At 42.4% G+C, this 13,766-nt stretch overlaps 1 protein-coding gene across 1 annotated transcript in view; it reads left to right on the top strand.

Annotated features, from left to right (window-relative positions):
- KIF5C (kinesin family member 5C) overlaps positions 1-13,766 on the top strand; it is a 164,606-nt gene that overhangs the window by 49,889 nt on the left and 100,951 nt on the right. The window contains exon 2 of the mRNA XM_069577606.1: positions 9,528-9,618. Coding sequence (XP_069433707.1) covers positions 9,528-9,618 — 91 coding nt within the window. The remainder of the gene's footprint in view (positions 1-9,527; positions 9,619-13,766) is intronic.

The following is a 13,766-nucleotide window of genomic DNA, read 5'->3' as shown; positions in this document are numbered from 1 at the left end:
ACATTAATGAGAAGGTGGTCAGTGAAGGGAAAACTTCTCATCTTCTGTACTTTCAGGAATGAAGTTACACAAACACCTGAGACAGAGAGGGAGTGATTATTCTCTCTTTCTCTCTCTTTTTATAGTTATTTGTTTGGCTGCATTGGGTCTTCATTGCATCATGTGGGATCTTTTATTGTGGTCCGTGGATTCTCTAGTCGTGGCATGTGGGCTTTTAATTCCCTGACCAGGAATTGAACCCACGTCCCTGACATTGCAAGGTGGATTCTTAACCACTAGGCCACCGGGAAGTCCCAGTGATTATTCTTAGTAATCACTTCCTCTACTCAGTGTCTGAAGATAATTCCACAGAGTGAGTTTTAATCTTGCTGGGGAAATTTTTTTTTCTTCCTTTTTCTTTCTTTCTTAAAGATAGAAGAAAAATCATGTAAGTCATTGCCACTGCCCCCCGCCCCCCAACTTTGGTCACTACTCTTGGTCTCAGAAAGACCAATAATCTTGTTATTAGATAATATGCTAATAAAAATGTTAATAATCTTGTTAGATTATCTCTTTTAAAAATTAATTTCTTTGAAGTAAAGTAGAATTACAGTGTTTTGTCAATTACTGCTATACAGCAAAGTGACTCAGTTTTATGTATATATATATATACTTTTTTTCATATTCTTTTCCATTATGGCTCATCACAGGATATTGAATATAGTTCCTTGTGCTATATAGTAGGACCTTGCTGTTTAGCCATTCTGTATATACCAGTTTGCATCTGCTAATCCCAAACTCCCAGTCCTCCGCTCTCCTGCCCTCCTCCCTGCTGGCAGCTGCCAATCTATTCTCTATGTCCTTGGTTTTCTTTGCTTCATAGGCAGGTTCATTTGTGTCATCTTTTAGATTCTACATATATCATATGGTATTTGTCTTTCTGACTTACTACACGTAGTACAATAATCTCTAATTGTATCCATGTCACTGCAAATGGCATTATTTCATTCTTCTTAAATGACTGGGGAGTATGCCATTGTATGTATGTACTACGCATGCACGCACGCTAAGTCGCTGTAGTCATGTCTGACTCTGCGACACTATGGACTGTAGCTCTCCAGGCTGCTCTGTCTATGGGATTCTCCGGGCAAGAGTACTGGAGTGGATCGCCATATCCTTCTCCAGGGGATCTTCCTGACCCAGGGATGGAACTCACGTTTCTTACATCTCCTGCACTGGTAGATGGGTTCTTCACCACTAGCGCCACCTGGAAAGCCCAACGTATGTACCATATCTTCTTTATCCATTCTTCGTCCATGGGCATTAAGGTTGTTTCGATGTCAGTGAATAGTGCTGCTGTGAACACAGGAGTGCATGTATCTTTTTAAAAAATACCTGTTTATTTATTTAGGCTCTGCTGGGTCTCGGGTTGCAGCACGCACAGTCTTCGATCTTCGTTGCAGCATTCGAGATCTTTGGTTGTGGCATGTGGGACCTGCCATGCTCCTCTGCGTTGGAAGCTCCGTCTTAGCCACTGGACCACCAGGGAGTCCCTCGTGTATCTTGTTGAATTATGGTTTTGTCTGGTTATATGCCCAGAACTGAAATTGCTGGATCTATTTTTAGTTTTCTGAGGAACCTCCAGACTGTTCTCCAGAGTAGCTGTACCAGCTTACATTCCCACCAGTAGTACAGGAGGGTTCCCTTTCCTCCACACCTTCTCCAGCATTGATTGTTTATAGCCCTTTTGATGATGGCCATTCTGAACAGTGTGAGGTGGCACCTCACTGTAGTTTTGATTTGCATTTCTCTAATAAGCAGCAACGCGGAACATCCTTTTATGTGCCTGTTTTCCATCTGTATTTCTTCTTTGGAGGAATGTCTCTTAGGTCTTCTGCCTATTTTTTAATTGGGTTGTTTGTTTGTTGTTGTTGTTGTCAAGGATTACCTCTTGATTATCTCTTCTTGGGGATAATTAATTTCAGTTTCCTTCACCTTCCTTCTGGTGCTGATTTTCTAAATCTTTAAAGGGGTCTTTGCTTTCCTCTGTCTCCAGTAGTAATATTCCTTCCAGGTTGGGGTATTAATAGACAGGCCATATGGTTCATAGACACTTTGCTCCCAACAACTTGATAGGAATTCTGGTGGCTTGATTTTTTTTTTTTTAATTTCAACTATAAAAGTGTAAGAACCATCTGCTGTTATTTTTTTGTGTGTGATCTTGGTAAGTTATTTAGCTACACTGCTTCCATGCAGTTAGCACTGCTCCGCGAAAGGCTTTCATGGCAAAGCTGGGTTACTTCATTTTCAGTTGTAATGTATGTGGAGTATGAGTCCCACCCAGATTCCTTTCATATATTGCAGCAGCTTTGCATATCCTGCACTTAGGTTTTGGCATTTGTGTGGCTTCTGTGTTAGCTGGTTAGATGGTTTAATAGTAGGGGTCCATTTGATTGGTTGAAAATGGGTCACATAGTAATAGAGTAATGTGATAGAAACCGATGTCGGGGTCGGGTACAGTCGCTTTTGTTAGGGCCATGGAAGCCTTCAAAGGAGAATTTGGAGGTGACGTCTGGAAGGTGGTAAAGACAGTCAAATGAAGACCTGTGGTGAGCGCAGTGAAGATCTGCAGTGAGAGAATTCCAGGAAAAAGGAAGCGTTAAGAGCAAAGGCTCTGAGCTGAGGAATAAACAAGGTACAGAAGGAAGTCCAGCGGGCTACACTGTAGTAAGATGGAGGAGAGTGCAGGGAGCTAAGGGTCTAGTCTAATAGGAGCCACTGGGGAGTTTTAAGGGAGATGGGGTCATTTGGTTTATTGATTTCAAAAGCTCACTCTGACTGCTAAGTGAACATTGGATTGTTTGGAGCAAGAATGGAGGCAGGGAGACTGGTCAGGAGACTAAAGCTGTGGTCTTGATGAGAATGATAATGCCATGGCCTGGGGTTCTGCGGTCCAGATGGTGAGAAGTGATAGAATTTGGGTTGTATTTTGGATATGGAATCTGTGGGACATAATAAATGATTTTGACCTGAGTACTGGGTGATTAATGGTGCAATTCTTATTCAGATATAGAGGGCTTGATGGTCCTTTTTTGGCCAGTTAAGCTTGAGATGGCTAATGGACATCAAATGGAAATGTCCAGCAGGCGACTGAGTGTATGAATCTGGAGCTTGGGCGAGATTTGAAGGCTGACATGTTCATTTGAATTATAGAGAGAAGGCTGAGGTCTGGGGCCAGACACACTGTCACTTAGAAGTCTAGAAGAGATGTCAGCAAAGGACACGGACAGAGTAGCCAGAGAAGTCTCAGAGGACCATGCGGTAAATAGATGCCTGGAAAGGAGTGTCTCTGGAAGGAGTAAATGGCAACCTAGTCATTCAGGCTCAAATGTTAGCACCCAGACCCATATTAAAATGTAAATGCAAAAATTTATTCTGCAGCTGCAAACAGTGACGGCGAAGCAGGCTGGGCCCACTGCCTGCCCACTGAAACCCTCAGCTATTGTGGGAGACTCTGAAACAGGGAGACTCCCCCAGAAACAGGGAGACTCTGGTTTCCTAGGGGTCTTTGCTGCAGTCTCAACCAGGAATTGTGAGATTTTCATTCCTCTACTAAAATAACAATGATGAGTTAGTTGTTATTGTTGCTTAAATGTATACAGCTGGTACACTATGCCATAAATCAGTTCTTGAAAATAATCAGTAACTAAATTCTAATCCAGATTCTAGTTCCTTGACTTTAGGGTTCACCTAAAATAAAAGGCTATGACCAACTCAGTGTATGAAAAAGCACATAGAAGTGCTTACAATTTTAACTAATTTATGCTCTGATCCTGACAAGATAAGTTTCATAACAAATCATTTTCTAAATTTTATCTGTTCTCAAAGGCAGTTTCTATTTGGGAATTAACTTTTGCTTATGGAAAATCATTGTATTATATGTTTGTCACTTGATAAATGTGATATTATTGAAATGAGGAGTTAGAGATTTCTAACCACTTCAGTATTCTTGCCTTGAGAACCCCATGAACCATATGAAAAGGCAAAATGATAGGATACTGAAAGAGGAATTCCCCAGGTGAGTAGGTGCCCAATATGCTACTGGAGATCAGTGGAGAAATAACTCCAGAAAGAATGAAGGGATGGAGCCAAAGCAAAAACAATACCCAGCTGTGGATGTGACTGGTGATAGAAGTAAGGTCCAATGCTGTAAAGAGCAATATTGCATAGGAACCTGAAATGTCAGATCCATGAATCAAGGCAAATAGGAAGTGGTCAAACGAGATGGCAAGAGTGAACGTTGACATTCTGGGAATCAGCGAACTAAATTGGACTGGAATGGGTGAATTTAACTCAGATGACCATTATGTCTACTACTACGGGGAGGACTCCCTCAGAAGAAGTGGAGTAGCCATCATGGTCAACAAAAGAGTCCGAAATGCAGTACTTGGATGCAATCTCAAAAACGACAGAATGATCTCTGTTTGTTTCCAAGGCAAACCATTCAATATAACAATAATCCAAATCTGTGCCCCAACCAGTAACACTGAAGAAGCTGAAGTTGAATGGTTCTATGAAGACCTACAAGACCTTTTAGAACTAACACCCAAAAAAGATGTCCTTTTCATTATAGGGGACTGGAATGCAAAAGTAGGAAGTCAAGAAACACCTAGAGTAACAGGCAAATTTGGCTTTGGTATATGGAATGAAGGAGGTCAAAGGCTAATAGAGTTTTGCCAAGAAAATGCACTGGTCATAGTAAACACTCTCTTCCAACAACACAAGAGAGAACTCTACACATGGACATCACCAGATGGTCAACACCAAAATCAGATTGATTATGTTATTTGCAGCCAAAGATGGAGAAGCTTTGTACAGTCAATAAAAACAAGACCGGGAGCTGACTGTGGCTCAGATCATGAGCTCCTTATTGCCAAATTCAGACTGAAATTGAAGAAAGTAGGCAAGACCACTAGACCATTCAGGTATGACCTAAATCAAATCCCTTATGATTATACAGTGGAAGTGAGAAATAGATTTAAGGGGCTAGATCTGATAGAGTGCCTGATGAACTATGGACGGAGGTTCGTGACATTGTACAGGAGACAGGGATCAAGACCATCCCCAAGAAAAAGAAATGCAAATAAGCAAAATGGGTGTCTGAGGAGGCCTTACAAATAGCTGTGAAAAGAGGAGAAGCAAAAAGCAAAGGAGAAAAGGAAAGATATACCCATTTGAATGCAGAGTTCCAAAGAATAGCAAGGAGAGATAAGAAAGCCTTCTTCAGTGATCAATGCAAAGAAATAGAGGAAAACAACAGAATGGGAAAGACTAGAGATATCTTCAAGAAAATGAGAGATACCAAGGGAACATTTCATGAAAAGATGGGCTCGATAAAGGACAGAAATGGTCTGGACCTAACAGAAGCAAAAGATATTAAGAAGAGGTGGCAAGAATACACAGAAGAACTGTACAAAAAAGATCTTCATGGCCAAGATAGTCACAATGGTGTGATCACTCACCTAGAGCCAGACATCCTGGAATGTGAAGTCAAGTGGGCCTTAGAAAGCATCACTCTGAACAAAGCTAGTGGAGGTGATGGAATTCCAGTGGAGCTGTTTCAAATCCTGAAAGTGATGCTGTGAAAGTGCTGCCCGCAATATGCCAGCAAATTTGGAAAACTCAGCAGTGGCCACAGGACTGGAAAAGGTTAGTTTTCATTCCAAACCCAAAGAAAGGCAATGCCAAAGAATGCTCAAACTGCCGCACAATTGCACTCATCTCTCATGCTACTAAAGTAATGCTCAGAATTCTCCAAGCCAGGCTTCAGGATTACGTGAACTGTGAACTTCCAGATATTCAAGCTGGTTTTGGAAAAGGCAGAGGAACCAGAGATCAAATTGCCAACGTCTGCTGGATCATGGAAAAAGCAAGAGAGTTCCAGATAAACATCTATTTCTGCTTTATTGACTATGTCAAAGCCTTTGACTGTGTGGATCACAATAAACTGTGGAAAATTCTGAAAGAGATGGGCATACCAGACCACCTGACCTGCCTCTTGAGAAACCTCTATGCAGGTCAGGAAGCAACAGTTAGCACTGGACGTGGAACAACAGACTGGTTCCAAATAGGAAAATGAGTACGTCAAGGCTGTATATTGTCACCCTGCTTATTTAACTTATATGCAGAGTACATCATGAGAAATGCTGGGCTGGAGGAAGCACAGGCTGGAATCAAGATTGCTGGGAGAAATATCAATAACCTCAGATATGCAGATGACACCACCCTTATGGCAGAGAGTGAAGAGGAACTAAAAAGCCTGTTGATGAAAGTGAAAGAGGAGAGTTAAAAAGTTGGCTTACAGCTCAACATTCAGAAAACGAAGATCATGGCATCTGGTCCCATCACTTCATGGGGAATAGAAGGGGAAACAGTGGAAACAGTGTCAGACTTTATATTTTTGTGCTCCAAAATCACTGCAGATGGTGATTGCAGCCATGAAATTAAAAGACGCTTACTCCTTGGAAGGAAAGTTAGGACCAACCTAGATAGCATATTCAAAAGCAGAGACATTACTTTGCCAACTAAGGTCCATCTAGTCAAGGCTATGTTTTTTCCATTGGTCATGTACGGATGTGAGAGTTGGACTATGAAGAAAGCTGAGCGCTGAAAAATTGATGCTTTTGAACTGTGGTGTTGGAGAAGACTCTTGAGAGTCCCTTGGACTGCAAGGAGATCCAACCAGTCCATTCTGAAGGAGATCAACCCTGGTATTTCTTTGGAAGGACTGATGCTAAAGCTGAAACTCCAGTACTTTGGCCACCTCATGCGAAGAGTTGAGTCATTGGAAAAGACTCTGATGCTGGGAGGGATTGGGGGCAGTAGGAGAAGGGGACGACAGAGGATGAGATGGCTGGATGGCATCACTGACTCGATGGGTGTGAGTTTGAGTGAACTCTGGGAGTTGGTGATGGACAGGGAGGCCTGGCGTGCTGTGGTTCATGGGATCGCAAAGAGGTGGACACGACTGAGCGACTGAACTGAACCTCTCTTAAAGCGAATGCGCAATGTACGCAACCAGCATTTTAAAGGGCACACTTGGTGAGTCCTATTTTTGCACCATATACTATGATAGGTCCTTTTCCTTGCTGTGTCAAGTGCATTTTCTGTAAAACCTAAAACCGAATCATGCTGTAAAGAAGACAGTTTATTTTGGCTACTTTCATTAAGTTTGGAGGAATAATGGATTTGTTTTAGATTAAGCAGAGCTGCGTTTTCTTTCCAGGTTTAGTGGATGACACATACTTAGGCAAACTCTGTAAATGTTTATGCAAACATTCACCCTACTGACATTTAGTTGAATTTTACAAATAGGTAAATCTGTTAAGAATGTGGTAGGCTGATCACTGGCAATAGATTGTGGTGAGGAATATTCTCTTGATTATTAAGCCAAATACTTGGTTCACTGATCAAATGAGACTCACTGGGAACAAAGCATCAGGAAATAATCCCTTTGCATAATTTTAACAGAATGGCTGGCTCTGCTCTTTGTGAAGTGCAACCTTTGATGGTACCTCAAAATTCTCCATTTTCTTTTTCCCAAGACTAGGCTGGAAGTAGCTTGTCTACCTGGTTGGCACTGTCTTGTTGGCTGAAGCGCAAGCACGGCCGTAACACATAGGGCCTCACTGGTGTGTGGCTTCCCCAGTCATAAAGGAGTGAGAGAAAGGTTAAGCCAGTCTGACGCTTGCATGCCTCCTTTTGTGTGAAGGTTATAGGATATCACAAGCCTTGTCCTCGGATCCCTCATGAGCAGTTATCTTTTTGAGGTGTCAGACTGGCTTTGCGTGGTTCCTGGCATCCAGAGCCACGTGTGGAGATGCGGGGTGAGAGTGCAGGAGGCTCTGGGCTCTCTCCTTCTCTCCCTTCGCTGCTCCTGTCCTTGCTGCCGCACGTACTTGGGGAAAATGAAGGTGAAGGGCTGCCTGGGTGGAGCGGGCTGTGGGAAGGGAGGTATTGTTGGGTAAAGTGCTATGATGGGGGCTATCTGGGGAAAAGGTCCTGTCTGTCCTCCTCCCGCCTTCCCAGAGTGCAGTGCCTGGCACAGAAACTTCCAGTAGTTGCCTGCTGAATGCTGAGAGGCAGAGAATCGGGGCTTGGGGCTTACGTAGCAGCACCGCAGAACCTCTTCCCTTCCCTCTGACCCTTCTCAGTTGCACACAGCCCAGCACCGTGGGGCCAAATCCCAGAGCCCACAGCTGGGGAACGCACGTGACTCTCTTTATAGTGTATGTATCAGTAGCACTCTTCATGTCCAGCTCTTTGTGACCCCATGGACTGTGGCCCTCCAGGTTCCTCTGTCCATGGCGTTCTCCAGGCAAGAATACTGGAGTGGGGTGCCATTTCCTTCTCTGAGGGGATCTTCCCAATCCAGGGATCAAACGTGGGTCTCCTGTGTTGGCAGGTGGATTTTTTACTATCTGAGCCACTATTGAAGCCCTTACTTTATAGATGCCCCCCTTTTCTCCAAAGCATCTGCACAGTTAAGGTACCACCTGTGCATGTGAAAAAAACACTAGAATAATCTGGGACAGAGAACAATAATATCTGGCTATTAAGAGCAGCTTCTTAAATCTGATCATGGCATCTTTCTAGTGAATAAAATCCAAGTGTGTTACAACCCTGGCTAGCTATCTGGCATGCACTGGCTCCCCGTTGCCTTTCCATCTCCTCTTGTCCACCCTTTAGGTCATGGGACCCCAACCTCTGGGATCTAATGCCTGATGATCTGAAGTGGAGCTGATGTAATAATAATAGAAATAGAATGCACGATAAATGTAATACATTTGAATCATCCCCAAACCATCCCCCACCCCCCTCCATGGTCCATGGAAAAACTGTCTTACACAAAACCAGTCCCTGGTGCCAAAAAAGTTGGAGACCCCTGTGCTAGTTCCTTGAGCACTCCAGGCCCTTGCTGTCTGCTCCACCCTTTGCCTCTGTTATTCCTCCCATGCCTCAGCCTTCCTGAGCCTTTCAAGATCCGCTTAAGCGGTGCTGCTTCACAGAGGCCTTCATGTCCCGTCTGTCCCATTAATTTATACCCAGGCATTTTGCATTTTCCTGTGTGTTTGTTTCCTTGCTTATTAGCTATCTGTCATGCTTAATTGATGCTCTCCAGGAAGGGCTGTTTTCTGATTTGGTTAGCATCTAGTCTATGCCTGGCTCAGAAGAAGCTCTCCGTAACTAAATATTTATTTAAATAATGAATGAATGTGTCAACCAGTCTTTCATCGGAAAAAGTGCTTCAAGTGAAAAAAAAAACAAAAAACATTTTCCTTTCTCCTCTCTGATCTCAGCATACAGTATACACACACACAATGAAGGTGTCGTTCATGCTATGAAATTTTCTCATCTTGGTAAGGAGTTGCCTTGACAAGTAGCATTGGTGATTTAGTGCCTATGGTCTAACTAATATTAGTGCTTTTTATTCATGAATGTCTAATGTGTTTTTTTCCACCTCTCTTTCTTTTGTCTTTCTTTTTTAGCAAGGAAAGCCGTATGTCTTCGACAGAGTGTTGCCTCCCAGCACGACTCAAGAGCAAGTTTACAATGCTTGTGCAAAGCAAATTGTCAAAGGTAAGTGCTATTTCTTTATTTTCTCCTGGGCCTTTCAAAATAATTGAAAATGTTAAGTGGTATTTGCAGCCTAGAAATCAATGTACCTTGACCGTAAGCAGAGGCCTGCTAATTGGAAACACTGAATTATAGCAAGCTCTGGCCCTGATTTGCTATGATGTCAGGATTTAACTCCTCGACACCTCCTTTCCAAGGAGATTTCTTTATTTCTTTTGCCACCTTTTGGGCAGAGTTATTCTGTCACTTAGAAGCTTAAAAGCAGGGTAATATATAGTCACACTATTTTTTGTAATGGCTTTAAAATATTGGTGAAGCTATAGTGCCTCAGGAGAAAAACATCTATTCTGATGCTCCAGTTGTATATTTTTTGGTTGATCTATTTTGTGCATCTGTCTCTTTAGAAAGAAGATTTTTTATTTTTGTTTTTAATTTTATTGGAGTATAATCGATTTGCAATACTGTGTTAGTTTCCGGTGTACAGTAAAGTGAATCTATTATATGTACGCATATTTCCATTCTTTTTAAGCTTCTTTTCCCATCTAGGCCATTGTAGAGTTTGGAGTAGAGTTCCCTGTGCTATACAATAGGTCTTGATTAGTTTTTTTCTATATAGTAGTGTGTATGTGACAGTAGAAAGGATTTCTGAAAGTATAGTCTTCAGAAAGAAGCTTTGAATGTGGAAAATTCTTGGGCATCAAGGAATTTTCTGCAGCCTCCTAAGATCGCACATTACCTTGCTGGTTAGTGAGTTGTTCTTACCACTCAGCATTCCTTAATAATACTTTCATCTAACCCACTTTCTATCGTCCCACCCAGACCCTGACATTTGTTCTTCCACATAGGTAGCCTAAAGCCTGAATTTGTGTCTTAGAGATCAATTCTTTTTTTCTGGGACTGGCCTTGGCCCTGAAGGATTTGTGTCAAAATAACAGCAGGGAGCCAAGCAATTAACACATTTCTCTGCCTTGCCCTTTCAAATCAGGGGCAGGACAGAGCTTGCCCTTGGGGAGCTCACCATCTGGACAGAGCCGACAGAGCTGAAGGGGCACCTCCTGCTCCTCTGCTTTTCATCCTTGAGTCCTTGGTTTCAGATCTGAGTGCTGCAGTAAATGTGCTTTCAGATGTCTTGATGCTGCCGCTTTCATAGGTAGCGCTAGATTTAAAGAGTGAAAAATGGAAAAACAAAACCCCAAACTCCTTGTCCTATTAGATCCGCTTGTTTTTAGAAGCTGGGTTGACTAACCTAACTATTTGAAAGGCATGAAAATCAGCCCTGGTTACTTCTGTTAGATTCATTCTGACCTGGGACACCTGCGTGGGAGACGCCTGTCACTATGTACCATTTCTTGCTGAGGTGTATGGTTATTTATGTTCTTGTTGCAGACATCAATTCAATTAGAAAGTCTTTACAGTAAGATTATTACAGAAAATTGAAGAGAAAAAAATATGCCAGCATGTGAGATTTTTTTGAATTAATAGTTTGGGCTTGTATCTGTGGTAATTTTTGTCTTCTTTCTACTTCTACTCTTTTGCTTCTCTGTCTAAACATATTTGCTCTTTCTGGAGTATATAGTTCTTGTTTGCTCCTAGTCAGCCCTCCTTCCCCTCTATTATCAGTCTCTTTTATATTTTTATTAAAGTAATCACATGCAAGCCAGAATTCCTTCTTTTTCTCTCCTCCTTCATTATCAGAACCAAACAGTGTTTACTGCTTGTTGTGCTAAGCACGAGGGCTATTTAAACACACACCCACCCTCTCTAAGTTGACATAGTAATTAGAGATGGATGCACTCCATTCTTAAAAAGTCCTGTGATTGACAAATAGTACTAATAACCCTTGAGTTTTTATTTACTAGATAAGTTTGGGCTGCTCTCAGTGTTTGGATTTTTTTATAATATGAAATGTCAGAAATGGACAGTCCCCAGGTCGGGGGGGTTCTTGTAGACTTTCTAACTGTGGATAACTTGAGTCTCCAATAGACAGTGAGTCACAAAGAAAACCATCTAAAATAAAATCAGGCTCTGACATGATATAGTAAACAGACATTGCTTGGGTACCATAAATATAGCATCAACATATGCATTTTGTAGCAATAGAGAGTATCTTATTCTCCCTTAAAAGGAAATTATTAGGGGCATAATGGAGACCAAATTTAACTTTTTTTTTTAATATCCACTGAAGCTGCCATGAGGGGAAGTGGCTGTGTATTTCTGTATCAGCAAGATAAAATGTAGGTATATAAGAAAGAACTGATTGGCACAGATTACTCAGGTACAGCTGAGGTTTCTCTGGCCATGGTAAGCCTTGTTTACATCAGGAATGGAAGGTGGTGCAATGGGAATCTTTTTTTTCTAGAGGCCAAGATTTGAATCAAATGACTTCTAAAAGTCCCTGAAGTCTCTGCAATTCATGGTAATATAGTAGATTGGTGAGCTTTCCTTTCAAGTCTGTCTAAACCCTTAAATGTTTTTGAGATCAGAGAGACTCCTTTTAACTGCACCGCTTTATTCTCTCTTGGTCCTTGCATTCCCTTCAACTTCACTGGGTTTAAAAAAATATTTCGAACATTTGATTGTAGCATCCTGGCATCTCCTATGCTCTCATCTTTGCCTGGTGTGTGTTTTTCAAAATGTCATCTGAAAGAGTGTAGAATTCTCTCCATTTCTTCTAGAAGAGGTGATAGGGTTTGTGGGTGCCAGCATGGTAAATAGGAAGGTTCCTATGGATGCCCTAGGATTTAAAAACTGTGGTCAGTGGGCACTATGACTCAGAGAAACTATTTCCCCGTGCACAGAAGCCACCCCTGGCATTTGCCTTCCAGATTAACTGGATATAGATCATCCAGTGCTACAGAAGATAGTTTCTTGTTTTCCAGTTCTAATTTCTTTAAATTGCATTCATTTGATTGTTTCTTTCATTTGTATTTCGATGTGAGTATACTAGGTATTTGGCATATGGTTAAGTATTGCTAGGGACTGAAGTCACTAAGACACCGAAGACTCTGCAGAAATCTTTGACTATAGAGAAGGAGCAGATGCTTGCATAGTTATTATTCATGTGGAGATTATGTGCTTTAAGATGGGTGTGAGCAAAATGCTATGGGAGCACAGAAGAAAGTCACTTGATACTGTTAATTTTGGTGAGTGGGGAGGAAGATTGGAGAATTAAGGAAGGCTTCTTGGGAAGGTTGGGATCTGAGGAGCATAGAATATGCAGGGCTGTACAAGCAGAAGGAACAGCAAAAAACCAAAGCCTAAAGCTTAGCGTGCAGAGTGATAAGCTCTAAAATGTTAGGCTGGGGACCTCCGTGGTGATTTAGTGGCTAAGACTCCACTCTCCCAGTGTAGGGGGTCTGGGTTTGATCCCTGGACAGGGAACTAGGTCCCACATGCCACAACTAAGAGTTCACATGCTGCAGATAAAAATCCTAAGTGCTCCAATGAAGACCCAAATAAACAATTAATAAATAGAAATAAATAGTAAAAAGTCAGGCAGGACCAGAGTTGGATAGAAATTGATGGACTTTATCCTGTAGGCGATGTGGACCCACTGAAGAGTTGTGGAATTTTTTTTTTTTTTTTTTTTTGGCCTTGTTACACAGCATGCGGGACTTTATGAGGTGTGTGAGTATTATTATTCCCATTGTACTAAAGAGGAAATTGAGGTGAAGTAGCTTGACCAGGTAGTTTAGGGACTAGTGAGGCCGTGCGTTGAACCTGAGTTTGTCTGACTTGAATTTTTCTGTACTATCCTGCCCCCACGTTTCTTGTGGGCCCGTAATGAGCATTTGGTAATTATTTTATGAGTTATTCCTTTTCCGCCAGGCCATATGGACTACCTTGCAGAAAGGCAGGGGTAGGAATGGGAGTAGAGAAGGGAAAAAGGGAAAAAACAGAGACTGGGTTCCCGGGGCTGCTGGGTGACCCTGGCTGCTGCCGGTGAGGAGGCACGCTTCCATTCTGAAGACGCAGCATGCCCTTGCCTGGGCACAGTGGCGTGGGTGCCCCCAGGTTGGCGGGCCCAGCATTCAGGCTGGCCACTGGAGTTTGGCAGGATGGCCTCTGCAATCTCTGGGCACAGCCTGCTTGAGTAGTGTGGTCGGCTGGCAAGAGCCTTAGGAGTCCAAGCCAGGGGTGGCTTGTTAGCC

Source organism: Ovis canadensis, chromosome 2, assembly GCF_042477335.2.
Source record: "Ovis canadensis isolate MfBH-ARS-UI-01 breed Bighorn chromosome 2, ARS-UI_OviCan_v2, whole genome shotgun sequence".
Taxonomy (NCBI): Eukaryota; Metazoa; Chordata; class Mammalia; order Artiodactyla; family Bovidae; genus Ovis; species Ovis canadensis.
The sequence above is the reverse complement of the archived record's forward strand: the minus strand, read 5'-3'. Positions and strand labels throughout refer to the sequence as shown.